At 45.7% G+C, this 27,332-nt stretch overlaps 3 protein-coding genes and 1 non-coding gene across 4 annotated transcripts in view; 3 read left to right on the plus strand and 1 right to left on the minus strand.

The window, feature by feature from the left end:
* AGBL3 (AGBL carboxypeptidase 3) overlaps positions 1-5,416 on the plus strand; it is a 101,388-nt gene extending 95,972 nt beyond the window's left edge. Inside the window, exon 17 of the mRNA XM_060414888.1 lies at positions 2,918-5,416. Within this exon, the coding sequence (XP_060270871.1) occupies positions 2,918-3,329 (412 nt within the window). The 3' untranslated portion in view covers positions 3,330-5,416. The remainder of the gene's footprint in view (positions 1-2,917) is intronic.
* Positions 1-27,332, minus strand: part of CYREN (cell cycle regulator of NHEJ) — a 92,071-nt gene that overhangs the window by 59,821 nt on the left and 4,918 nt on the right. The window contains exons 5-6 of the mRNA XM_060414887.1: positions 13,225-27,211; positions 8,576-11,924 (exon numbers count right to left, since the gene is read on the minus strand). The gene's annotated coding sequence lies outside the window, so the exon portion shown is untranslated. The remainder of the gene's footprint in view (positions 1-8,575; positions 11,925-13,224; positions 27,212-27,332) is intronic.
* LOC114114682 (U6 spliceosomal RNA) lies at positions 6,051-6,157 on the plus strand. The gene has a single exon (XR_003589299.1). It is a non-coding gene; the product is annotated as a U6 spliceosomal RNA (small nuclear RNA).
* Positions 13,439-27,234, plus strand: TMEM140 (transmembrane protein 140). The gene is made up of 2 exons (XM_004008081.6): positions 13,439-13,592; positions 25,787-27,234. Exon 2 carries the CDS (start codon positions 25,814-25,816, stop codon positions 26,378-26,380), a length of 567 nt encoding a protein of 188 aa, XP_004008130.1. The 5' UTR covers positions 13,439-13,592; positions 25,787-25,813; the 3' UTR covers positions 26,381-27,234.

A 27,332-nucleotide genomic window follows, 5' to 3' on the forward strand; every position in this document is an offset into this window, starting at 1 on the left:
TAAACAAAATGAACAGACAACATACAGACTGAGAAAAACACTTGCAAATGATGCAACCAATAAAGGCTTAATTTTCCAAAATATACAAACATCTTATACAGTTTAATACTTTAAAAAAACCAATCCTATCAAAAAATGTGCAGAACATCTAAATAGATTCTCCAAAGAAGACATACAGACGGCCAGTAGGTACATGAAAAAATGGTCAACTATGCTATTAGAGGAATGCAAATCAAAAGCACAGTGAGGTATTACCTCGCACTAGTCAGAATGGCCATCGTTAAAAAGTCTACAAAGAATACAACAGATGTGAACAATAAATAACTGAAATGAAAAATACACTAGAAGGAATCAATAGCAGAATAACCGAGGCAGAAGAACAGATAAGTGACTGAGAAGACAGAATGGTGGAAATCTCTGCCATGGAACAGAATAAAGAATTAAATGAGAACAGTCTCAGACACCTCTGGGACAACATTAAATGCACCAATATTCAAATTATAGGGGTCCTGAAGAAGAAGAGAAAGGGCCTGAGAAACCACTAGATGAGATTATAGTCAAAAACTTTCCTAACATAGAAATGGAGAGTCACCCAAGTCCAGAAAGTGCAGGGGGTCCCATACAGGATAAACCCAAGGAGGAACACCCTGAGATACACATTAATCAAAAAAGTCTATAAATAATAAATGCTGGAGAGGGTGTGGAGAAAAAAGGAACCCTCCTACGTTGTTGGTAAGAATGTAAACTGGGGCAACCACAATTGAAAACAGTATGAAGTTCCCTTAAAAAACTAAAAATAGAGTTGCCATATGATCCAACAATCCCACTCCTGGGCATATATCCAGAGAAAACTCTAATTCAAAAAGATGGATGTACCTCAGTGTTCAGAATAACTCTATTTACAATAGCCAAACCATGGAAGCAACCAAATGTCCATCAATAGATAAATGGATAACAGAGATGTGGTGTAGATAATGGAATATTATTCAGCCATAAAAATAATGAAATAATGCCATTTGCAGCTAGATGGACTGACCTCGAGATTATCATACTAACCGAAAGAAGAGAAAGACAAATGATATGGTATCACTTATATGTGGAATCTAAAATATGATACAAATGAGTTCATTTACAAAACAGAAATAGATTCACAGACACAGAACAAACTCATGGTTACCAAAGGGGGAAAGGAAGGGAAAGAGATAATTTAGGAGTTTGGAATTAGCAGATACAAACTATGTATATAAAATAAATAAACAATAAAGTCCTACTGTATAGCCCAGGGGACTATATTCAACATTCTGTAATAAACCATAATGGAAAATAATAGGAAAAAGAATATATATATATATATATAGAGAGAGAGAGAGTACAACTGAATAACTTTATGTACACCCAAAACTAATGCAACACTGCAAATCAATTCTACTTCAATTTAAAAAATAAAATAACAATAAAACAATAGGAGTAGGAAAAAGTCAACAATAAGGAAACAAATAGATCACTTAGAAAATGAGAAAAAGACATGAACTGTAACTTCACCAAACAATATACAGATGGCACATAAACACATGAAAACATGTTCCACATCATTAGCCACTAGGGAAACGCAAAATGAAACCACAGTGAGTCATCATTACATACCTATCAGAATGGCTACCATAAAATAATGATAACACCAAATGTTGATGAGGATGCAAAGAAATTGCGTCACTCATATATTACTGGTAGGAATATATATGTTTTCACTCTGGAAAACAGCTTGGTAGTTTCTTCACAAACCAAATAAAAAACTAACATATGACCCAGCAATTGCTCTCCTGAGCTTTAATCCCAGAGAAAGGAAGACTTACATTCACACAAAAACCTGTTCACAAAGGTTTATAGCAGCTTTATTTCTAATACCTATAAACTGGAAAAAACTCACATGTCCTTCAATGGATGAATCATTAAACAAACTGGTACATCCATGCCATGACCTCAGCAATAAATACAGAATGAACTCCAGGGTTTGCTGGGTGAAAAAAAATGTCAGTCCCAAAAGGTTCAATATAAGTTCACTTGTACAACACTCTTGAAATAGCAAAATTATGTGATCTGGACAACAGACTGGTTGCCTGGAGTTGAGGAGATGAGGAAGTAGGCAAGTAGGTATGACAGTAAAAGGGAAACGTGAAGGAACTATTCTGTATCTTGACTGTGTCAATGGCAATATCCTAACTGTGTTATTATTTGTAGTTTTGCAAGATATTTCATTTAGGGGAAACTGGATGAAGGGTACATCTCTATATTATTTCTTCCAGCTGTAGGTAGGTCTACAATTATCTCAAAATTAAGAGTTTAATTAAAAACATGGTTGAGATTTTGTGGTTAAAAAATGGAATTCTAAAGAAAAACTGAGAGACTTTAGGTAGTGACAATTAGTAATTTTGAAAACCTCACTCTCTCGAGGAAAACCTCTCTCTTGGACTTATATTGATCTCTTTACTGAATATAGGGGATGAGCGGGGTGGGAGGACAGTGCATGTACACTGAATTAATTCTAATAGAATACACAAAGTAGAGTTTTAGAACAAGGTGGAATTTTAGAGAGCATTGACTTCAGCTGAATGCATTAATGTAAGAAAGGGCTGAGGCCCAGAGTAGCCATTATACCAGGAAGCCTGGAGTCAGGGCAGGTATCCAAATAAACATATCCTCAGGGCATTTAAAAATACAAGGTTGGAATAGTGCTTAAAAATTATGACCAAAAATGAAGTTAGATCATTCTGACAGAAATAAAGGTAAGAGTCTTAAAGGAGAATGAACTCAGCAAAGGGAAAAAAGAAATACAGTTTATACTATGACAGTACCTAAGGACGACAAATACTTAGGGTACATATTGGGCAGAAGCTCACATATTTCATTTCTTTCCTAGACAAAAGCCATCTTCTAACATAAACATAAGGAAATGCAGCGCATCTTGGACACCACCCAGAAATCTCCCTTTGATAAGCCAGAGGACTCTGATAGTAAGCTCTTCAAAATGGCTCCAGCCTCTGTCCCGAAAGTCATCTGAAAGTTCGCTGCCTCTTAGAGGGCCCAAGAAGAGGAGAAAATGTTCTCGAGTCAAGGCCACAAAGACTAAAGACATGAAAGCTGCCAGCAGCAAATGGGAGATGACTCCCTCAAGTTCTGAGAAGGATGCAGACACGAGTCTGCGAGCTGAAGGATCCAGCCCGCAAGGCACTATACAGACAGCCTCCCATCCAACTAAAACTAAGGGAGAGCAGCCAAAACAGAAGCATGGCCAGCCCACCTTTCACCTGAAGTTGCAGAGAGACACATAATCTAGCTTTATGCTGCTTGAAAACTGTGGATGAGAGATAACATGTCTAACACAGTAAAAAGAAAAAGGAAAGAAAGACAAAGGAAGCCCTCCTGGCCCCTCAATCCCTACCCCCTCCCACCTGTTCATGTGCATGTACTAAACTACAAATTTCAGATATCCTATCTTCTTTAGCAGGGACATCTTTCAGAGTTAAAAAGAAATCCAGAAAAAATATAGAAAATGAAAAATCACTTAGATATTTATATTTAATTTTTGTCAAGATAAAAAAAGTCTGAACTTTTGATTTCTTCTGAAATGATTTATTCACACAACACTAAAAGACCAAGACCTCAAGGCAAGGATGACATGTACTGCTCTTTATGTTTCTACTAGGCACGTTAATGAATCAGTCAACAAACACTGTTTCTTTAACTTCTATGTTGCAGTGTGCTAGAAACCATTAGTGACTTACTGCAGAGAAACAGGTATAGTGGGCAAATGGATGGGATAAGTGAGAAGAGAGTCAGTCTGCCTGGAGTTGCAGGTCAACAATGATGGCCACTACAGGATAAAGCCACTGAGAATCAGGAGAGCTAGTTCAAGTTACAGGCCACAAGCTTCATTAGGTCCCAGGAGCAAGATGCAACTAGGAAGATCTGAGGTTGGGGAATGTACTCTCAACAATATTTCCAATGGCCAAAGAGGGTTCAAGGAAAGCTCATTGGGGTATTAAAAGAGTAGCTGTTATGTTCTGGTTTTGGTTTTAATAGACTTTATTTTTTAGCGAAGTTTTAGGTTCACAGCAATACTAATCAGAAGGTAGACTTCTATTATCACCATCCCACCAGAATGATTCATTTGTTACAACTGATGAGCCTACACTGATACCTCATTATCATCCAAAGTCCACAGTTTCACATCAGGGTCTGCTCTTGGTATTGTACGTTCTATGGGTTTGGACAAGTGTATAATGAAATGTATCTACCATTATAGTATCATACAAATTAGTTTCACTGCCCTAAAATTCTCTATGCTCTCTCTGTCTATTCATCCCTCTCTCCCACTCAAACCCTGGCAACCACTGATCTTTTTACTGTCTCCCTAGTTTTGCCTCTTCCAGAATATCATATAATTGGAATCATAAAGTATGTAGCCTTTTCAGATTGGCATCTTTCACTTAGTAATATTCATGTAAGTTCTATCATGTCTTTTCATGGCTTGATAACTCATTTCTTTTCTGCACCGAATTCCATTGTCAATAAAATTTACAAACTTTTAGCCATGTTAACTAGGAAAAAACACATAAATTACTAACATCAGAAACAAAAGAGGGGCTACTAACATTGATCCCATAGAAATGAAAAAGATAATTAAGGAATATTATGAACAACTCTTGACCCCGAAATGCGATAACCTAGATGGAATGGGCTAATTCCTTGAAAGACACAATTTGTCAAAATTCACACAAAAAGCAATAGACAATTTAAAGAGGCCTATATGAATTAAAGAAATTAAATCAATAAATACTAACCTGCAGAAAGAGAAATCACCAGGCCCAGACAAGTTCACTGATGAATTCCACCAAAAATTTAAGGAAGAAAGTATACCAGTTCTCTACAATCTCTTCCAGAAGATAGAAGCAAAAAGACTACTTCCTAACATAACCTATGGGGCCAGCATTACCCTAATGCTAAAACCAGACAAGCATATTACAAGAAAAGAAAATTACAGACCAATATCTTCTGTGAACATAGATGCAAAAATCCTCAACAAAGCATTAGAAAATAGAAGCCAATGATATATAAAAAGAATTATATACCATGGTCAAGTAGACTTTATAAAATCTAGGTATGCAAGCCTGATTCAGTATTCAGTTATCAATATAATCCATCACAACAACAGAATAAGGAAGAAAAATTATATAACATCAATATATGCAGAAAAAGAACAAAATCCCACACCCATTCATGAATAGAAACACTCAGCAAATTAAGAGTGGAGAGAAATTTCCTCAATTTGATAAATATCTATCAAAAAATCTACAACTCACATTGTATTTAATGATGAAACTAGATACTTCCCTGTTAAGATAAGAAATAAGGCAAAGGTGTCTGCTCTCCCACTCAAAATCATACTGGAAGCACTAGGTAATGCAATAAGAAAATATAAGGAAGAAATAAAACTGTATTTGTTGACAGAATATATGGTTATCTATGTAGAAAATTCCAAAGAATCAACAAAAAACAACCTGCTGGAAGTAATAAGTAATTATAGCAAGATTAAAAGATACAAAGTTAATATACAAAAGTCACCATGTTATACACCAACAATGAATACTAGAGTTTGGAATTAAAAACACAATACCATTTACATAGCACCAAAAATTCAAATACTTGGGTATAAATCAAAACTGTTCAAGATTTACATAAGGAATACTTAAAAGTTCTGATGAAAGAAATCAAAGAGTAAATAAATGGAGAAATATTCCATGTATGCATGGATAGGAAGACTCACTACCATTAAGATGTCAGTTCTTTTCAACTTGAACTACAGATTCAACAAAATTCCAATCAAAATTCTAGCAAATTATCAACCAACTTGATTCTAAAGTTTCCAAAGTTTAAAGATTCAGAATGTCCAACACAATAGCGAAAGGGCAGAAGTGACAGGACTGATGTTATTTGACTCCAAGACTTAAAAGACTTACAATCTATAAAACAGCATTAATCAAGACAGTGTGGTGCTCACTTTAGCAGCACATATACTAAAATTGGAACGATACAGAGAAGATGAGCATGGCCATTGAACAAGGATGACATCCAAATTCATGACGTGCTCCATAAAAAAAGACAAGTGTGGTATTGGCAGACCTGAATTTCCCATATCCAGCAAAAAAGAAAAAACTTTTCAAATGAAGGCCACTGTGATAGGTGGACTAAGAATGAGCTGTGACCCCATCCTCTCTGCAGACGTGACCCAGATTCTGTACCATCTTTGGTTCCCCACACAAGGCAACAGTGAGGCCTGGTAGAGCCTGGGTTTCTGACTTGGCACTGATGCTGCTGCCCTTGGCAGAAGGGCTTTATAATAGGAAACAAAGACATACACTAACACTAGGGCTTTCATCCTGATACCATTAAATTGTTCTTTTATAATTAGGCTTTTAAGATAAGAACAATCTGCCCATTATCACCAAAAAAGTTGTATTTCACCTTTATCCCAGAAAGGTGAGTACCCTTTCTGCACATAAAAGGGGTTTACTTGTCTTTGTTTCTTCATAGGAACATCTCTTTCTATACTACCATAGCCGAATTCTCTACTTTCAGAAACCTGTTATGAACTCCTAGTTGGCAACTTGTCTTTCAAATAAATAAACTATAAACAAAGAAACAACTATCACTTCATCAAGCATTTGGCCATCTTCACCCCTCACCTCCGAGCCTGGTAAGAGCCTCTGTTCTCCACATTCCTAGGTGGACCATTGACCCAAATCCTGGAGGCCCCTCCAGGATTCCCAGACCAGTCTCTGCAGATTGTTCTATCCTTTCTTCTTTGGGAAAAGTCTGTGAGGAGAGAACTGTTCATGGAAGAGTCCTCCGTGATGGACAAGAGAGACTCTGGGTCTGAGTCTGGTAGAGAGATACCAGGAGAGTGAGGTTCTGTTTAAAGAAATAAAAGATGGCACAGTTCGCTGATAGAATGACGCACTCCCTCAGCAGAGGTAACAACAGTCCTGAATACGACTCTGTGCCGATGGTGGCAGGGCTACCCGAGGGCAGGCACCTGGCGCAGAGTCATCCCCAGGTGACTGAGAACACCTGGGCCAAACTACAACAAGGCTCCACGGAAATGACACGAAAGGTGCAGACATCGACGGTTCCTCTTGATTTCTCCTGAGTTCTAACTGAACTCCAGATCAGTGAGGAAATACCCTGGGTGAGGCTCTTCATTTCTCTGACCCGGCTTTTCTGCACTGACCAACACAGGCTCAAAAGGGCCTAACAGAGAAGAGAGATCCCTGGAACCTCTGTAGGCAGGATCAGGCTTCAAGGCTGCAGAAGGAAATTCCAAATCTGGAGAAGGAGCCTCACCCAGGAATGTAGCTCGTGCATCCTCTACTCCACACGTCTCACCACCGTGCCCTGACGTGCTTGTGTTCAGAGAACAGGTTACAGCGCGACACCACTCTGTTCTCTGGTTTTATGCAACGTCAGGTGGGGCCCAGAGTAGCCGGAGCTTGTGGGTTCTTTTCTGACTGCCGTCAGCCTTTTACGTTTTCCCTGACGCTCAGGACAAATGTCACTTTCTATGTGTGCAACAGTGAACAGAACAAAGCGTGTAACGTGTTATTCAACCAGGCCTCCCTTGCCCTGCCCCACTGATGGTCTAGCCTGAGTGCCAGACACTTGTCTGTTTTCGATGTGCTCACTCCACAGGGGCAGAAGCAGGCGGTGTGGTCCACGGCATCCTAGCAGCCAGAGGCCTGGCGTCTGGGCCTTTGGGGCCACGGAGGGCCTTCCGGCAGCCGCCAAACTAGCTGTCCAGCTGCTCCTGGAGCAGCACTCTGATGGTGTCCTCCGACTACTGGGAGCAAAGCCCCTTGGGTTTCCCTTTAGGAGGTGCTTCTGTGGCTTATTCTTTAGTAAGAAGCCAACATAGTTTAAGGAGGAATAAAGAGCTAGTCAGAAGTTTCTCTGCCCTGGATAAAGAATTATTATGTCAGTGAAAAGATTAGTTTACACAAACCTATAAAGGCCTCAAACTGCCTTTCGCAGAGGCCAGTCCTCCAAGGGTACAAAGCCTGTGTTAGGCAGCACTTAAATGTGGAAGGGTCCACTCTTCACTTGAGGACACAGCAGATCTCGCAAAATGAATCAAAAAGCCATGTCCCTTAACTCTCACATCACGGTGACTGATGACTCACCTTCGAGAGCACAAGCAACCAGTCAGAAAGGGATGGGAATCCTTCTAGCCCCAACTAATTAAAGCCTAAAGCATCTCAGAAAAAAAAAGTGTAAAAAAAAAAAAAATGTGTAGAACAACTTCCAGGGGAAATAATGGATGGTCTGGATGAAAACACTCATCTTTCAGGAAAATCTAAACCTGCCTCCCAAGAGGACAAGCGACAGGAGGAGCGTGGGAACTGAAGGACCAGAACAAGAGAAGTGCTTACAAACTACTACACGTGAGTAAGACAGGCAATAAGTGATAAAAGGGGTCCCTTACAGTCTCTTACTCAAAGTGTGCTGCTGGTGGTAAATTCACCTGCTCTCTTTAGAGAAGATCGTACAGAGGATGACAGCGTCTCCCTTTCCAAGGAAGGATGAGGGTCACGCCGTGGGGTCACCACGAGGGATGCAGGGTTCCATGCAGGTTCATTTCAGATTTCAGGGCAGCCCTCTCCAGAACATCCATGTGCACCGCAGGACATCTGATGGTTTGCTTTCTCTCTCTTTAAAAGTGATTTAGATTAACCTCGATTTAGTTTAACTGCTGTTACTTGATTCTTTTTCTTATTGTTTGATAGAACTACTCATTCCTAAGAGTACTTTTAAATATATATGGTTTTGATTGTGATATGTTATTTACATTTCATTAAGCCTCCTAGAATTAGAAGATATAAGTACTGTATTTTTACTCTTAATTAAACCATCATCAATGTTTTACCAAACTAGATGGAGATATTTGAAACAGAGGGGGACAAAAGACTATTACAATATATGTATCTATTAGAAGTCTATATAAGTAGCTTAATATTTACCTCAATAAACTGTTATTGGTTTTATCATCTTCAAGAAAACAAAAACCTAAACAACCACAAGACATTCCCAGTTAAACCTATCAGTACTTTTATTAATTTACAACCACTACTTCTTATCATTTCAGATTTGTTCATGATATTCTTTGCTATCTAAATGTCTTTAGATTTTATGCAGTTAAAAAATTTCCCTTTAAAAAATAATAAAGGGGCACAAATCCAGTTCTAGAACTACAACCTGAGAAAACCCTCCATCCACTCCCCAGTGAGAATACCAAAAGTTGTTTTTAAAAAAAAAATTAAGTCTTTAGAAATCATCGTAAGGGACTTCCCTAGTGGTCTAATGGCTAAGGCTCCACAGTCCCAGTGGAGGGGGCCAGGGTTCAATCCCAGGTCAAGGAACTAGATCCCACACGCCACAACTAAAGATCTCGTGTGCCGCTACTAAGACCCGGCAAAGCCAAATAATAAATATTTTTCTAAAAGAAACTGTCCCAACAACACATAACAAGTGAAGAAACATTTATTTTAAAAAGTCTACTGAATCTCAGTAAGGGGAGTGAGAGTTCGTGGCACTTAAACCACAACCCACTTCGCTCTTCACCCCAGTGGAGAGTGAGGGAAATGCCACTCTGTGCAGTATGTGACCAAGGCTGAGAGCTCTGGAGTTCCCTCTACTTATACTGGTTTGTTTGAAATGGAATGTGGAGAAGTTCCTAAGGATGCTGTCAAAAACAATGGAGATGTGGGTGATTAGCAGTTAAGGAGGAGAAGGCAATGGCACCCCACTCCAGTACTCTTGCCTGGAAAATCCCATGGAAGGAGCAGCCTGGTGGGCTGTAGTCCATGGGGTCGCTAAGAGTTGGGCATGACTGAGCGACTTCACTTTCACTTTTCACTTTCATGCATTGGAGAAGGAAATGGCAACCCACTCCAGCGTTCTTGCCTGGAGAATCTCAGGGAGCCTGGTGGGCTGCCATCTCTGGGGTCACACAGAGTCGGACACGACTGAAGTGACTCAGCAGCAGCAGCAGTTAAGGGGAGCCTAGGAGCTTGATTGGGCTTCCCTGGTGGCTCAATCCACCTGCAGTGCTGGAGACCTGGATTTGATTCTTGGATTCAGAAGATCCCAGAAGAAGGGATAGGCTACCCACTCCAGTATTCACTGGGCTTCCCTGGTGGCTCAGATGGTAAAGAATCCCTGGGTAGGCAATACTGGGTACCTCACTCCAGTATTCCTGCCTGGGGAATCCCATGGACAGAGGAGCCTGGCGGGATACAGTCCATGGGGTCACAGAGAGTCAGACACGACTGAGTGTCCGACTCAGCACACACAGGAGTTTGATAAAGCAACAAACTTAGAAGGCCATTGTGTTGCCAGAGCAAACCAGTGAAAGAGAGCCAGAGAGTGCCCTCCTAGGGTTTAAAAAAAAAAAAAATTAGACTTTCAGTAAAAACTAGCAAACTGGACACATATTTAATTTTGATCCTTCTCAAAAACCTACTAAAATAACAATGTTATCTTACAAGACAAAGCTACAAGGATGAGACTAGGACAGGAGGCCATTTTGGAAGCCAGAAAGCAGGATGGCTTTAACCTTCTCAACTTTAGTGAAAGCTAGATGTAATGGAACAAGACTTTCAAAATTATAAAGGCAAATTATTTTTAACAAAATTCTATATTCTTCTATATTTGATCAAATTTAAGAGTAGATAAAGAATAGACTGAAAAACGCCTTTGATGCAGGAAATATGTGATCCAACATTGGAGAGAGGCAGTAAGAACCCCAGGATGGTGGTGGTGAAATGAAATGCCAGGATAACAGACTGGAGCAGGCTGGAAGGCACCGGGGGAGATTATCCTGGGAGGAGATCAGACACCATGCATGTAAATTCCTTGAAAAGAGAAAAATACTGTGCAGACGTCAGGGCTGGGTTAGAGTAGAGCACACAGAAAACCAAGGGAACAGACAGAGACGTAAGGCGGGCAGCACCTGCAGAATAAGATAAACTTTCATGCAGGAAAGCAAAGGAAATCATCATTTTCCACCTGGCTCAGCTACTATACATGGTATTTCAGTTCAGTTCAGTTGTTCAGTCGCATCCGACTCTTTGCGACCCCATGAACCACAGCACGCCAGGTCTCCTGTTCATCACCAACTCCTGGAGTTTATCCAAACGCATGTCCATTGAGTCAGTGATGCCATCCAACCATCTTATCCTCTGTCGTCCCCTTCTGCCCCCGCCTTCAATCTTTCACAGCATTGGGGTCTTTTCCAAGGAGTCAGTTCTTTGCACCAGGTGGCCAAAGTATTGGAGTTTCAGCTTCAACATCAGTCCTTCCAATGAACACCCAGGACTGATCTCCTTTAGGATGGACTGGTTGGATCTCCTTGCAGTCAAGGGACTCTTGAGAGTCTTCTCCAACGCCACAGTTCCAAAGCATCAATTCTCTGGTGCTCAGCTTTCTTTATAGACCAACTCTCACATCCATACATGACCACTGGAAAAACCATAGCTTTGACTAGATGGACCTTTGTTGGCAAAGTAATGCCTCTGCTTTTTATTATGCTGTCTAGGTTGGTCATAACTTTCCATCCAAGGAGCAAGTGTCTTTTAATTTCATGGCTGCAGTCACTGTCTGCAGTGATTTTGGAGCCCCTCAAAATAAAATCTTTCACTGTTTCCACTGTTTCCCCATCTATTTGCCATGAAGTGATGGGACCAGATGCCATGATCTTCGTTTTCTGAATGTTGAGTTTTAAGCCAACTTTTTCACTCTCCTCTTTCACTTTCATCAAGAGGCTCTTTAGTTGTTCTTCAGTTTCTGCCATAAGGGTGGTGTCATCTGCATATCTGAGATTATTGATATATGGTATTTACATAGTTACAATATTGTAGACAGTAAGTATCAGTTTAGACAAATAATGACCAATTTGAAAGAGGGAATGAGGACTTGTACTTGTGGAACAGGAGTGAGGAGGAAGAAAGCTATGTATAAAAATTATGCTTGAAACTGAAGAACCAAGTCATACCATTACAAGCATGTTACATACAGAACTGAATGTAAATGTAAATGTAAATACCTAGAGAATCAGGTAAGATAGGTGAGGTGCCTACCCTGGAGAAGAAGGGGATAATGTGGGACTGCTGTTTTCCATAACAAGCTTAACAAACTCTTGACTCTAAAAATTGTATTCATTCTAACTTCAAATAAAAATTTTAAATGTATACTTCTATCTCTCCTATGTCACTTCACTCACCAGTAGTCAATTTTCATGACTAGTTTATACTAGTACAAAAGAATTAATTTTGTCTCTGCCTTGAAGGCATTACTATGAAGGCTATGAAGACATTCAGAAATCCTGCTTTTAATAATAACAGTTATCATTACTGTGTGCCCAGTACTGTACTAAGAACCTTGATGCATAATCTCCAATTTCCACAACAGCCAGGCAAAGTAGGTATTGTTTCCATTCTATAGATGAGAAACTGATGCTCAGAGATGTTAAATAATTCGTTAATCTGCAGCACAGCTTCCTGATCCAAAGGTTTCTGTTCTTTTCATTAGATCACATCACCTCTTTCTAGGGTTTGACTTTAAAGAAAATAAAAAGGGGGGAAAGAAACGCAACAGTTCTAAGAAGTCCTTTGCAGGAAGGACAGGGAGGGGAAGAGGAACCCTGAAGGATTCAGCAATATTACTAGGTAGCTGTCTACTGACTTAACCGAGCTTAACCCCAAATCGGAATTTCCAGCTGGTCATGTGAACACAGAAAGCAATTTTTAAACTCTGGCTAGGAGCCCCTATGATTACAAAAATAAGAGCTCCATTCTGCTCTTATTTTGAAAGGAGATGTTCCAGCTGCTCTAGCATGGGCCTAAACACCCTGGTGAGGACGCTAAGAAGACACGGTTTTGTGTCCAGAGACCCCCAGTCATCCTACAAAGCTGATTTCTGAAAAGGCAAGGACAGAGGCATAGGTGCTTCCCCGAGGTGAGCAGGGTCTGGGATCTTGAGCTAGTCCATCTCAAGGGTCCCTTCTGAGTAAGATTCTAGGTTTTGTTTGTCTTGGTTTAAAACATGAGGAGTTTTGAAAGCGTCTTGGCCAGTCTCCTCTCTGGAATCCTTGTGTGTTATCATCCAGACACTTACCTGGCTATTTAGGTCTGCTGGCTGGTTGGCTCAGGTGTGGGTAAAGTGCCCGGCTTGGAGAAGAGCAATGTTGTTTACATTCTTTCTTTTTGAAAAGTCACAAGCCACCGGCAAGAAATGAAAGTGAAATCAGGGGACAGTGTCATCAGTCAGCAGAAATGTGCCAAAGTTCAGAGAGCTGTTTACTTAGGCACGACGTGCCTGCCAGCCAGTCATAAGCCCGGGGCTGCATTGATCTGCCGGCCCCTCTCCACCGGCCTGGATTCTGGAGCCTGGACACTAGGAAGCCAGCGAGAGAGAAGAATCCACCGAACCCGATTTCCTGCTCCTCCTGAAGAGCACTTTGTGCATTCTGCATCTTCTTTTCGGTAAGTACCTGCCTTGTGTGCCCAACAGCTCGCCCAGATGCCTGCTGCTCTGAAGACAAGTGGGCTTTCCTCTCAGACCCTGCATTCTAGCCACAGACCCGGGAAAATAACCGGTAGTCAGGGTCTGGGGACCACCGCCCCACCCCCACAGATGACCCACCTCCATGATGAGCTCAGCTCTCCCCACCTCCTTCCCCCTACTCCCTTCAGCGTCAGCCTGTGGGCCTGTGGCCTCTAAAGTGGCTCGGGTAATGCCAGTATGACCGGTTAGAAATGCAGAGGACAGCGATGGGCAGTGGGATTTTGCACTGAGTCTATACAAATAGTCTATGGCGCATGAAGTGGAAATAGGCGGCCAAACAAAGGCAGATCACAGACTTGCAGTAGCTGAACAGGAATACCATGCGTCCTCCTGAAAATACACACTGTGGACTAAGACTGTCAGAAAAACCTGTGCTCTCGACTCAGAAAGAAGACAGTAGGGTCTAAGAGATTTTTAGACCTGATGTTATTGGACTACATTGCTCTTCACAACTTGGTGGAAATTCACGGTGGGATTTTATTCTGTTGGTGCAGATGTTTCCCCTAAAATTTCCAGTTAGCTTCTTCACCTGTAAAATCAAACGCTCCTTGGGAAAAGATAAACACATATGTATTTGGGATTGTCTTTCCTTCCTCTCTCGTGACAACTGAAGTGCATTTTTCAGTATCTTCTTCCTAAACCTCATCTCTCCCAAACTCCTGAATCCGTGCCTATGACAGTCTCCTTTTGATTTTGCATATTCCCCTTTCTCAACACTCTTTCCGGCCAACCCACCTGCTTTATCTAATCGCTAACACTGTTTTCTAAATTTCACTTTTACATAAATAGAACACATGACTCTCAAAATATTTTTAATGCGAAAAGAAAAGAACTCTTGCCCATAATGCCCAGAGATTCAGAACTAACATCAACATTTTAGAACATTTCCTTAGTATCTTTCTTGCGGTCACACTGTATAGTGTGATTTTAGACCTGGTTTTTCTAAAGGCTACATAGAGTTTCATTATCTTGATATGTCATAATTTGATTCCAATGTTGCTTCTCATTTTTGGCTAAAATGATACTATGATAAACATCCCTGTATATAAATCACTGATGGCATTTCTGATTGCTGCCTGACTCATAAGGGGAATTAATTGCCCAAAGGGGTATGATGATTTTTAGTGTTTTCAGTGCTTTTTGCTCTACTGCCTTCCAGAAAGTTTGTAACAATTTTCACATCCACCGTTATTCTATGAAGATGTCAGTGTTATTGCACTCTTGGTATCAAGTGTTTTTATCTGCAGTTCTGATAGGGAAACTCAAAGACTATTTGGCATATCTTTGATTATATTACTTGAAGTGTAGATTTTTTTTTCATGTTAGTTAATGTGACAGAATGATTTACAATAAGAAATAGATGTTCCGTCTCTGCCCCCATTTCTGGCACAGAGCTCCTAAAATCCTTGGCATTTCTTAAGTGATAACAGAGGTAAAGGTGCTTTTGTTTTTCTTTTTTAATTCACTACAAACCCTTTTCAACCACCTCTGAGTTTATGTTAATGACTCAACTTTTGGAAAGTCCCTAAGGAGAGGGGCTGGTTGCCAGGGAAAACAACCACATATTTAAAGGGTTGGAACCTTCAGCCCCAACTTCCAGGGAGGTGAGAGTGGGTGGAGATAACAGTATGTCACCAATGGGCCAATGATTCCATTGATCACACCTGAGTAATGAAACCTCCATAAAACATCCCTAAAGGACAGGGTTCAAGGGCTTCTGGGCTGGTGGACGCATGGGGGCACCGGGAGGGTGAAAGGCCTAGACAGGGCATGGCAGCTCCGCGACCCCTACCCCCATCCTCTGCCCCATGCATCTCTGGGTGGCTGCTCCTGGGCTGTGTCCTTTTAAGCTGAACCAGTACTCTAATAAAGTAGACTGCTGGCCCAAGTTCTGTGAGCCGCTCTAGTAAATTAATCAGACCCAAGGAGGGGGATATGGGGACCTCCAAGCTGTCGCTGGTTGGTCAGAAGCACTGGTGACAACACAGGCTTGTGACTGGGGGCACTGTGCCCTCAGCCTTGGGGAGTGCTGCCTCCAGGTAGACAGAGTGAGAATGGAACTACAGGACACCCAGGCATCGCAGAGAATTCTTGGTGGGGGAGAAACCCTCGCACGTCTGGTAGAGGATACTAATAAGGAAAAAAGAGGTTTTTGCAGTTAACTACTTTGCATTCCTTCTCAGGTGAAATATCTCTTCATGTGCCTCGTCCATTTTCATGGGGATTAAATGTTTTTTTAACTTTTTGGCATAAACATTTTTTATATTAGGTATATTAACCATTCCATATTGGTAGCAAATATTTTTCCATGCTCACTGACTTGTAATTGTGTGTTTCTGTTGTATAGAAACATATATTTTCCCAGTTAAATCTGTACCATTTTTCCTTTGTAGTTTCAATTTACTTTTAAGCTCAGAGCATTCCTTTTTCATTCATAAATCAAATATCTACTTTTTTCTAGATCTTTTTTATTTTGTCTGCTTGTTCCTTACAGCTCACTACTGGGTCCATGTGAAATTTATTTTGGTATGTGGAGGGAGATGAGGCCCTAAAATGGTTTTAACTAACTGCTTCAGCATTAGTTAAAGGAAAGCCCTTCCTTCCACTGAATTATAATGCCACTCTTAATGGTGTATTAAGAGTGTGTTCATAGGTGTGGCTTTTCTGATTGTCTGCTCTCTGAGCCGGCCATCCAGTCGGCTGTCCATCCTCTTCTGTTGATTTCACTTCCCCCTTAGTTACTTTTACCTGGGAGCTGGGCACTGCAGTGACCTCAGTGATCAGTCTGCTTTTGGTCTCTTCCAGCGAATTGCATCTTAAAGTAACATAATATATAACAAGTATCTTTGGAGGTTTAATCCTCAAAAGCACGCATAGTAGGTTCTATAGAAACTGAGAAACTTTATTCTGCACCCCTGGACTCACACCTTAGTTTTCTCAGCCCTGTCAAAAGGACAAACCTGAAACAATTTAGTAGCTACTTGACTCATTCCTTCACTCACGGGAAAACAAGCCACAGATCAAGGGAGCACAGCACCTCAGGAGCAGGGGAGCACCCTTCCTAGGGATCTGGGGCAAGAACGAGTCCCACAGAGCACTGGAAGAGGTCTTATGACCTGTAAGGACACCCTGACCTCATAGCCAGCAGGCCCTGCTTCCTAGGGAAGGTGAACTGGCTAAGGCTGCTGGAGGGCTGTGCGTGGTATATGTTAGGTTTCCTTGACAGGTGTTTCTCGCATAGGCTGATTTGGGTTTAGATTTGTGACCTGGGCCAGGCCACTGGAGCCACCTCATGTTATGAGCCTCAATACACAAATGAACTTTATCAGCCAAAACCTGTGGGCTTTGGGAGGAGATCCCCAGATCTCCTGTGAGGACACAGACCTACTGCCTACTTGGCAGCAGGAGGAAGGTGGAGGTCTGACAGCAGAGACCCTGGCAGAGCAGAGAACACACAGGAGCCGCAACGTCAGCCCTTCCCGAGCATCCCACCCACCGGCAAGCACCAGGCCTCAGTCAGCGCCCCTCCACGAGTGACCAGGGGAAGACCCGCTTTCTGAGGGACGGAGCAGGAGGGCCCAGCACATGTGCAGCTCAGTTTGTCTGCGACTGGCTGAGTTATCTTGCTTGAGTTATGAAGCCATTTTATGTGCGTTACAGGCTCCAGGTGAGAGGCGCACCCTTCTGTGTGGGGATGGAGGGCAAGTCCTAGAAGACTTGGTTCCCTCCGGCCAACTCGCAAAATACGTCTGGCAAACCTGAAGGACTAAGGCTTAGTGACGGTCTATCAGTCTTCACCTCCTCCTCCTTCCTCCTGACTGCTGGGGGCAAACCGTGATCACTAGCTTTAGGGCAGGGCTTCCAGGCAGGACTGCCAGAGATGAGGCCCAGCACTGCTCCCACCCCATCAGGAGCTCTCCACACCCCCAGCCCCACCGCCTGGGACACATGCCTCAGGTTCGGGGAGCAGAGGCTTGAGGTGATAAAGCAGCGCCTGGTGAGGATGTAATCCACACCTCTCACCCTGGCCTCCGAGGCCCCAGGGACCTGGGTGCACTCGCCCGCCCAGCCTCATCCTGTACCCCTGGTCGGCGGGCTGCCACCCCGCCCCCAGTCTGCTCGTCTCCCAATGCAGTATCTCTAACCACTGCCCCCTCCTTCTGGAATACTATTTGCCTGGCTCTTTCAACAGCCCTCAGGCCTCAGATCGGACGCCTGCCTCGCGCACAGGCATCCCCCACCACCGGCCCTCCCCTGGAGGCTCATCGCTTCCTGCTGCCAGCCTCTCTGTTTCACGCCATCCTGTTTATCTGCTTTCCCAAATCGCTTCAAAACTTAGCATTATCTTTATGAAAACATGTGCTTGGTGTCTGGTGCCCCAGCTGCCCTGCGTGTTGCTGACTGCCCAGGGCCAGTGACTCAGGGGACCGTCCCGTGTGTGTGACCCCGGGGGCCACAGGATGGCCTGGTCAGTACGGGGGGGACAGTGACTCCGGGCAAGTGCAAGAGGCAGAGAGGACAGGAGCAGCACAATCCAGAGGGAAGACTGAAGGGACCTCCCTGGAGCCCCAGTGGTTGAGACCGACTTCCAATGCAGGAGGCGTGGATTTGATCCCTGGTCAGGAAACTAAGGAGTCCCACAGGCCACAGGCTATGGCCCAAAAGTTTTAAACAAGAGTGACAGCCAAAGGCAGTGACTGGTTTCCAGTACTATTATCTGTCTTCAAACTCTCCTGTAGGTCCTGTGAATCTTCTTTTTGGGATTTTTTTTTTCCTGATGTGACCATTTTTAGTCTTTATTGAATCTGTTACAATATTGCTTCTGTTTTTTATGTTTTGGTCCCTGTGGGATCTTAGCACCCCAACCAGGGATCGAACCTACACCCCCTGCATTGGAAGGCAAAGTCTTAACCACTGGACCGCCAGGGAAGTTCCTGGGTCCTGTGAATCTTAGCCTCCTGGAAACTGCACTGTGAAGTCCTTCCAATAAAAACCAAATAAGAATGGGTCCCAAGGTGCAGGCACTTCCTCATTTTTAAGGATTTTTTTCCCCCCACTAAAAACATTTTTTTGACCTTTGTTCCCAGCTGGATAGTCTGCTTGCCAGCAGGGCTAATGAGCAACAAAGCAACTGCACCAACAGCGAGTTAATATTAATGGAGCCACTGAGACAGTCTATCCCGGTGGCTCGCCAGAGGCGGAGGGCCAGCGGGCGCTCCACTCTGCAGTCTCATGGTGTAGTCATGTTTCTGCTGGCCAAGCTGCTTTATTTACATGGAAAAATTAAATAAATCCAGATGTCACGGCATTGCATAAAAAGCCACCGTTGGTCCGGCTGTCCATGCAGCCTCTGAAACCCGGGTGCTGGTGCCGTCTTAACACACTCAGGCAACACTTCTGTGGCCTCGTTTTCAGAAATAAGAACCTGGGCTCACATTTCTGCAGGAGGAAATATGACACGTTTCCCTTCCTTCTTCCCTTTTTGTTTGCTTCTGTCAGGAGCCACACCCAAACCATGAACACACTGGTCCCCAGTGGTGTGCAGCCAGACACGCTCCCGTCAGGGCCGGGGCCTCCTCTGGCAAGCCGGCCCTCTCGTCCACCAGGCTCTGTTTCTCTGACTTTCTTCTGCTCGCGTTTTCTTCCCTGGACTCCGCTGCCTCTCCACTCCCGCTGCAGCCCCACCCTCCGGCTCTCCTGGCTTTTCTCTGTCTCCCCTCCCCACCCCCCCCGAACCACTGCCTCCTGGGCAGCACCAGAGCAGAACCAGTCCACTTGTATGGATCAAATTAGCTCCTTTCAGTCTCACAACAACCCCCAGGAACAGGCCAGCAGGTGCTCTGAGGGCAGGGACATTGGCACGGGCAAGCCTGTGAAATGCTCAAGGTCATATGCTGTGAGTGACAGGATAGGGCCTGAACCCAGCTGGTCTGGCACTAAGGTCCACGCACTTGATCGCCACGTCCCTAACCCCATCCCAGAGCCATCGGCCCCAGACACCAGTGAGGCCAGGCCCTCCAGGGACACTCTGGTCGTGAACACCAGCCCTAGCGTCTCCCCTAGAACTCACTTCTCTGAGCCTCAACTTCCTCTCCACGATGATAATAATTTAAGTAATACTTACTAGGTAATGTTCCCCAGGCTGCACGTAAATCATCTCATTTAATTTCCACAACATCTACAAAACACGTTCTATTATTATACCCATTTTCCAGATGAGAAACCTAGGCAGAGAGACGTTCACGTAGCTAGTCAATAGCAGAGCGGGGATCTGAACCCTGGACACACAGCTTCAACATCGATGCTCAGCCGCACTGCTCCACAGCTTCCCCACCGTGCTAGATGAAAATGCCAGGGTGTCTGCCCATTATAGATGTGAGCATGAGAGGGGAGGACGAGTGCGGGGGCCCGGCCTGGGGAGGCAGGGCTCAGGCTCTTACGGTGACTTCACAGTCCTGCCCAACAGGCTGCACCAGCCTCGCCTGGGAAAGGTACTGAGCTTCACGAAGCCTCCGTTTTTCCCTCTGGAACATGGACCTGATAACGTAAATGTGTTCCCACAGTGAACCTAACACTGGACTGGCACAAAGTAAACACACAAAAAGATTCCGAGTTTAGTATTTAATCATTAAGTCCTCAGTCAAGCTAGATTCCTTCTCAGACACACCTTCCAGTGATCACAAAGACTTCTCGAAGCAAGTTCTGCCCTTATGGTCCCCTACAGCTTTCTTAAGTCATTAATGAGAAGAAAAAGCCCGGGAGATGAATTTGTAGCCCATAACAACCTAAAGACCCGCTCGTTTTTCTTTCGAGCTTCTGTTCCACAAAACTTGCAAGCTCTATAGCGTCCGATGGCAGCAAAACGATAACACCCAGGTTTTACCAGGCGGTTCTCAGGGCCGTGGCAGCAACTGGTCGGCAGCCTCAGCCGCCAATCACACGAGAGTCCGTCCTTGCAGGTGGCCTCACTGTCCAACCCCTGAAACTACAGGCTCACACGCATCTGAGAAAGAGGGGATAAGCTTGAGGAAACTGACATTTAGGAAATGGGAAGAAGGAAAAAACAGAGAAGGACCTGAAGGAAGAGAGCCAGGACAGAGAAGTAGGTCAAAAAAATCAGAGCGAGGCATTTATGAAGCTCTGTGGGCCATGGCTGGACGTTCACGCTGCATTCAGAGGTTGCTTGGTGGATATTCACAGACGTGCCAGGGAGTGTTCGGGCTGTAACAGTTAAAGACAGATTCTGATAGAGGCCATAGACTTTTGTCTAATTTGCATAACATAAAACTCCTTACCCTCATGAGGTTTACATCCTATTGAGGGCTGTAGGCAGAAGAAAACACAAAGTATTTAGGATGTTAAGATGGTGGGAAATGCTACTGAGGGAGAGCAGGGTGTCGTGGAGGAGCCGTCACAGGTTCAAGATGCCAGCCAGGGACGCATCACTGAGAAAAGGATCTCTGAGCAGAGACCTCAAGGAGGCAGCAGACACGTGACAACGGAAGAAGATTCCAGGGAGGGGAACGCCAGCACAGAGGCCCGAGCTTGTCTGAAGGTTTCGGAGGATGCTCAAGGAAGCCAGCGTGGCAGGAGCTGCGGGAGGCGGTGGAGAGCAGGAATAAGGGGAGAAGGTGTCCAGGGGAACTAACAGCCCTGCGGAGCCCTGTTTCCGAGGAAGCAGGAGGAAGGCCACATGACTGCAGACGTCGTCCCGGGAGTGGACGCCCGCGGCGTCCAGAGTCTCTCCGGGTAACAAGCTCCAGGACAGGACACGCCGGCCGGGCACAGCACACTGTCCGTCCCCAGCCCAGGAATTCAGGCGTTCCAGTCTCGTCCCCACCCTCTGGGACTGAAGGGCACACTTGTAGACACTTGCCGGCCTCTCCCATGGGCACCTAGAGGGCTTATTAAACACTTCATGGATGAAGGAGAATTTCCCGCTGGCGGCCTCTGATGTGAGGGACAGTGCAGGGGCCCCCAGAACGCGTCACTTGGGACAGACATACAGGTGGTGAACTAGGGCAAATGGCGAGAAACTAAATAAGGCCCAATTGTACATACAAAGTCTTGCTACTGAATATCATTAGACCTTCAGGCAGGAAGAATGAACTGAAAAAAACAGAATGACATGAGTGACTACAGGGGTGGGAGGGTATCTTTGCTAAGTCAGGGTAGACAGGGAGTTGTGTGGGCCTCTCACATGTTGGGACATGTGGAAATGGAATGTGTGAAACCATGACTAGAGCAGTGGCAAATCGTTTTTAGTGCCTAAGTCACTGCCACCCCACGGACTGTAGCCCACCAGGCTACTCGGTCCATGGAATTTTCCAGGCAAGAATACCGAAGTGGGTTGCCATTTCCTCCTCCAGGGGATCTTCCCGACTCGAGGATCAAATCCCCGTCTCCCACAATGGCAGGCGGGTTCTTTACCGCTGAGCCACCAGGGACGCCCCGGTGACAAAGCAGAAGTTATAAATAAGTGCATGACCAGTATTTGTATACAAGGCACATAATCATTAAACTGGCAGATATCCCAGCATATAAGAAAGCGTCTTGGAGCTGGAGACTGTAGCTACAGACCTCCTCTGTAACAGAAGGTCGATGAGCAGTTTGGAAAGTCCATTCTGACTCAGGAAACTAGAGAGAGCATGCCCTGGGCCTCCGGCCATCTGAAGTGAATAAACCAGTGTCGGTGGCAAGAGCCGGCCTCCCTGCTCGGTCAGCCCTTCTCAAGTGTTCTTTACAGTCAGGGGAGAGGCCAGGGATGGACCCATGCTGGGAAAAGCTCCCCAGGCACCGCTCTCTGCCAGGCGTCCTGCACTCAGGGCGTGGGCTGCCAGAGGGACTGGCAGGGTGGCCACCTGCGGGGCACTAATCCTTCCTGATGCGACCTCAGGAAGGCTTCGCACTTTTAACACAAAAGTGGCAAGAACGTTATTTAGAAGACCGGGACCCTTTATCTGTGCCGCTTCCAACCATCATCCTATTGATGTGAAAACTTCAGGGGTGCTTAAACTAAAAAAAAAAACACAAAGTGCCTCAGATGAGTGGTCTGAGAGTATTTTCCTTCTGGTGACAAACGTGAAGCCACACACTTTTACTGAGTCCAGACTTGTGTCCTGGTTCAGGGGCCCTCCTGCCACAAAAGGGTTAAGGGTTATGCTTTATGACGACCGTTACAACAGCAAAACGCTAGCAGCCTTTATTTATAAAGAGATCACATACACTGACAAACAAAAACCAAAACTAAAAACAACAGAAAAAAAAACAAAGGAACTGACAGCATTCCACACCCCACCCCCCGGAAAAAAAAAAAAAAAGCCAGAGAGTCAACAAACACTCGAAAAACATTTACTCAACAACAGCAATGCTGTGTCATTTTTCATCATCGAAGATGAGAAGCTGAGAAAATTCAATAGAGGAGATGATGAGACAAGCACTCTCAAACTTCTGGTGGAGGAATATACTGATTCACAGTCACCATGGCATTATTTACAGTACTGCGAAACAGTGTTGTAAAACAGAATATATAGAAACCATACACCAAAACAAAGTCATAAAACAGAATATATAAACCATACACGATAGTGCAGCTAACCCAGCCACTAAAAACATTGTTTAGGAAACATTGCTAGCGGCAAAGGGAAATATCCATGCTACAGTGAGGTTTACAAAGGATACAAACACACATGTTTACGCAATCCCAACTATATAAAACAACGTTACAGGAGGGACTGTGTCGCTGGGTGGTTATTTCTACAACCTTGAAGTTATCAACAATTTTTAGTCTTGCCTCCATACTTTCACATTTTTCTGATTTTCTACAACCAACATGCGTTACTTTATTAAAAACAGGAAAGACTTCACTTAAAAATAGCAACAGTGACTCAGCAGTCTCCCTTCTGCCCGCTGAGGGAAGCACAGGCTTATCATTAAAGGGAATTAAAGAGCTCACTGTGCTGAGGACTAGATTACAAGGATTGTTAAAGGGCCAACACCAAACAAAAAAATCCGGGTAGGCTCTCAGGAAGGCAGAGAAGGGTGCCCGAGGGTTTTCCCACCAAATAACCATATCCTTTCACTGGAACATGTTTAGAAAAGAGAAGCTAGGCCGAGCCCCCAAGCTCTCTGTCCACAGCGCGAGAAGCACGGGGGGCACACCCCCTGCACTGAGAGCGGAGCAGACACCCAGCAGAGCCCCTCCCCTCACGGAGCTCTGGTGTCTTGTTAGACGTGCGTCAGATCTAGACGTGCGTCAGATCAGCAGGTGCGGTACCTGAAGGATGCTATGGGACATTTTCACTCATTCAGAAAAAAAAAAAAGTTCCTACTGTGGATAGGCACCATTCTGGGGATAAAGTAGACAGACTGTTCCCCAGAAAGATTACACCACGCGGGGAACACACATCCTGGCCTTCAGCTACATCAGAGTGTGGGCTGAAGTAGTCTGAGAAAGGTGGCAAAAACCCAGCAGGACCCAGTGAGGCAGAGAACAGGGAGCTGGTGAGGGGCAGGGAGGCCTGGCGTGCTGCAGTCCACGGGGCTGCAGAGTCGGACACGACTCAGCGACTGGACTGGGCTGAGCTGAGGAGCGGCGTGACGGGGCGGCGGTCGGGAAAGGGGATGGTGGGCAGGGGCCAAGCGAGGGAGGGAGGACCCAAGGGAGCAGGGCCTGCCTGCAGAACCCAAGCTCAAGTTCTCAGCCGCCCCAGGCAGTGGAGCTGGGACTGAACTCTATCTGCTGAAGGGCCGAGAGGAAGGAAACCAGGACTGCTACCCACACGTCTGCTCACAGCCTCTCAGCTCCAGCTTTGTTTTGTTTTGTTCTCTATTGAAACCTCCAAAAGGTCAGTCGAGAGAGGAGAGGAAGTCAAAAACAAAGGCTCTGGGTGCCTGGGGCGCTGCTGTGTGAGGCGGCTGTACAACCTCCTCTGAGAAGCCCCAGGCATCTTTTTGCATTAAGCCTGATAATAACCTTTTTTCAAGCCCAAGTGGAACAGGCTTGAAATAAGAGAAGTAAGATGGAGCATTTATACACAGGCAACCCAACTCCCAGCCTACTGGTTCTTGGACCACTGAAGCAAGTGGAATCTTATTTCCCACTGCACAGTGGTATAAATCTGGATTCCAGCCCTGGAAGTCCATCCGACACCCCAAAATTCCTACATCCATCAAAAACTTAGATACAGGCTTTTACAAATACCTGTTAATATGCAAACCTGTGCAAACTGTGTTCTTGTTGGCAATTTTCCCCATGCCATGGGCTGGAATGGTTAAAACTTCTCACCCTACCAGTCTAACAACATGGACTAAACACATCATTTTAATATTTGATACATCTTTGTCTCTGCCAAAGAAGTTGCTGATAAATCCTTATTCTCATCAGCAGCCTACTGCAGACTGAACGTCTGTGTCCCTCCACATTTGTTCACTGAAGCCTAACCCCCAGCATTTGGAAGTGGGGCCTTAGGGAGGTGATGAGGGCTAGAGCAGGGATTCACACTATCCCCTCTTGAATAGGATCAGTGCCCTTAAAAAAGAGGCCCCTGAGAGCTCCCGTGTCCCTTCCACCCCACAAGGACACAGCAAAATGTGGACCATCTGGGAACCAGGAATCGGGCCCCTACTACACCCTGGATCACTGGCGCCTTGATTTGGGGCCTGCCGGCCTCCAAAACCAAGAAAATAAATCTCTGCAGCTGACGAGCTGCCCCGTTCAGCAGTAACCTGCGGCAGCAGCCTTCGTAGCAGACGCTACCCTCCCCACGGCCTGTCCACACCCTGTCCCCCTCGTGGCTTTCCTCTGTCTGTCCACGTGCAGGATGAGTGTGGGGTGGTCAGGCAAACCTCCAGCCAGCATGGGGAAAGGGGAGGGGCTGTGCTTCCCAAGGGGGCTTCCAGAAGCTGATCGCCAGGGCAGTCCCCAGGGGCCACCACTGTCCACCACCCCCTGCACTGCCCACCACGATGGGCAGCCGTGGCCGGGGCTGGGTTTGGTTTTGTCTTGAAGGAAGTAGGCCACAAGTCTCTGGAATTTCAGAACAGGAGTTTGAGAAGAAACTGGGAGGGAGGCAGGGCGAGCTGGACATTCACGGTGTGACCTCCCCTACAGGGACCCAGGAGGCGCCCTGTGAATGGCATGAAGATGACTGTCCTGAAGTCAAAGCGGTGCAGCCAGCTGCTGTTCCTCGGCACAATGGCCCTCACGGTCACGGTCATCAGCCTGCTCTTCTTTGCTCTCCTCTGGAAGGCCGGCAACCTTGTGGACCTGCCCAACCTCAGGGTTGGCTTCTACAACTTCTGTCTCTGGCACGAGGGCGCCAGTGCCCTGCAGTGCTACCAGTTCCCGGAACTGGAGGCCCTGGGCGTGCCTCGAGTGGGCCTGGCCCTGGCCAGGCTCGGCGTGTACGGGGCCCTGGTCCTCACCCTCTTCGTCCCCCTGCCTCTCCTCCTGGCCTGGTGCAATAATAACGAGGGGGAGTGGCAGCTGGCCGTGGGCTTCCTGGCCACGTCCTCCGTGCTGCTGGCCAGTGGTCTGGGCCTCTTCCTCACCTACACCTGGAAGTGGCTCCAGCTCTCCCTCCTGGGACCTGGGGCTCTAGCTCTGGGCGCTGCCCAGACCTTGCTCATCGTCTTGCTTGTGGCCACAGCTGTGTTCCCTCAGAGGGCAAAGGACAGGAGCTGGGGAGCTGCTAGCTCCGTCTAAAGGCTTATGTGATCGCAAGGGTTCGCTTTGAACTGTGCTCAGAGAAGGCTGCCAGAGAACACACGGGCCGGTGTGTCTTCTCGGCCACCGTTTCACAGCCAGCGCTGAGCAGGCTGGACCCACCATGGAGGGGGTGGGTGCCCAACGTCAAGGAGGACAAGACTTCTTAGGATAGGGTGGTCTGTCCTTTGGGACTTCTAAGACACCCGAGAACCACGTAGCTCATTGTTGCAAGAATTCCTGCTTTAGTTAACTGACCTGAGCAAGCCATTCTGACTTGATCCTCAGAACAATGGGGAGATAAGGCTTCCTGTCATTGGGGCCAGATTTCCAGGACAAGCTGCCAAATGCCAGACGGGAACCCGGTGACGGTTTATGAAGGAACGCCTCAGTGTCCCTGGGAACCCAGCCTAGCAAGCGTCCCATCTCCATCCGAGACAATGCTCCCAAAGGCCAAGGAGTGATCTGAGGGATTCACAGGACAGGCACAGAGAAGAGCCTGGCGGTTTTGAATGTTCCCCTGAAAAGGCGCCTGGACCTGCAGACAGACAGAACAGGGGTCTAACCACTGTGCACGAGCAGCCCGCTCCCAGCACGCGACCCGGGTGTTCAGGAGCCCAGGACGCCAGGTCCCTGGTCAGGAGAGGACGATGAACGGACTGAGCTGGCCCACGTCCATGTGAACGCCGCATGCCCTCCCGTCTCACCCTGCGCCGGAAAGGATACGAGCGCCACTCACGCACGGGGGCACTGTGTGTATTCTTCAGCATCTGTTACACTGACAATCTGTACAGCACGTGATCGCCTCATCCCAGGCCTGTGCAAAGCCACCTGAATAGAGGCAGAAACACGGACTCCGGTGTGATGTCTTGTCCTCTGTGTCTCTTTTGGGCTCCTATCCCACTCTTACTTTCTAACTGCCCAGGGGCTGAGGCCTAGAAAGGTGGCAGAA

This window comes from Ovis aries, chromosome 4 (assembly GCF_016772045.2).
Source record: "Ovis aries strain OAR_USU_Benz2616 breed Rambouillet chromosome 4, ARS-UI_Ramb_v3.0, whole genome shotgun sequence".
Taxonomy (NCBI): domain Eukaryota; kingdom Metazoa; phylum Chordata; class Mammalia; order Artiodactyla; family Bovidae; genus Ovis; species Ovis aries.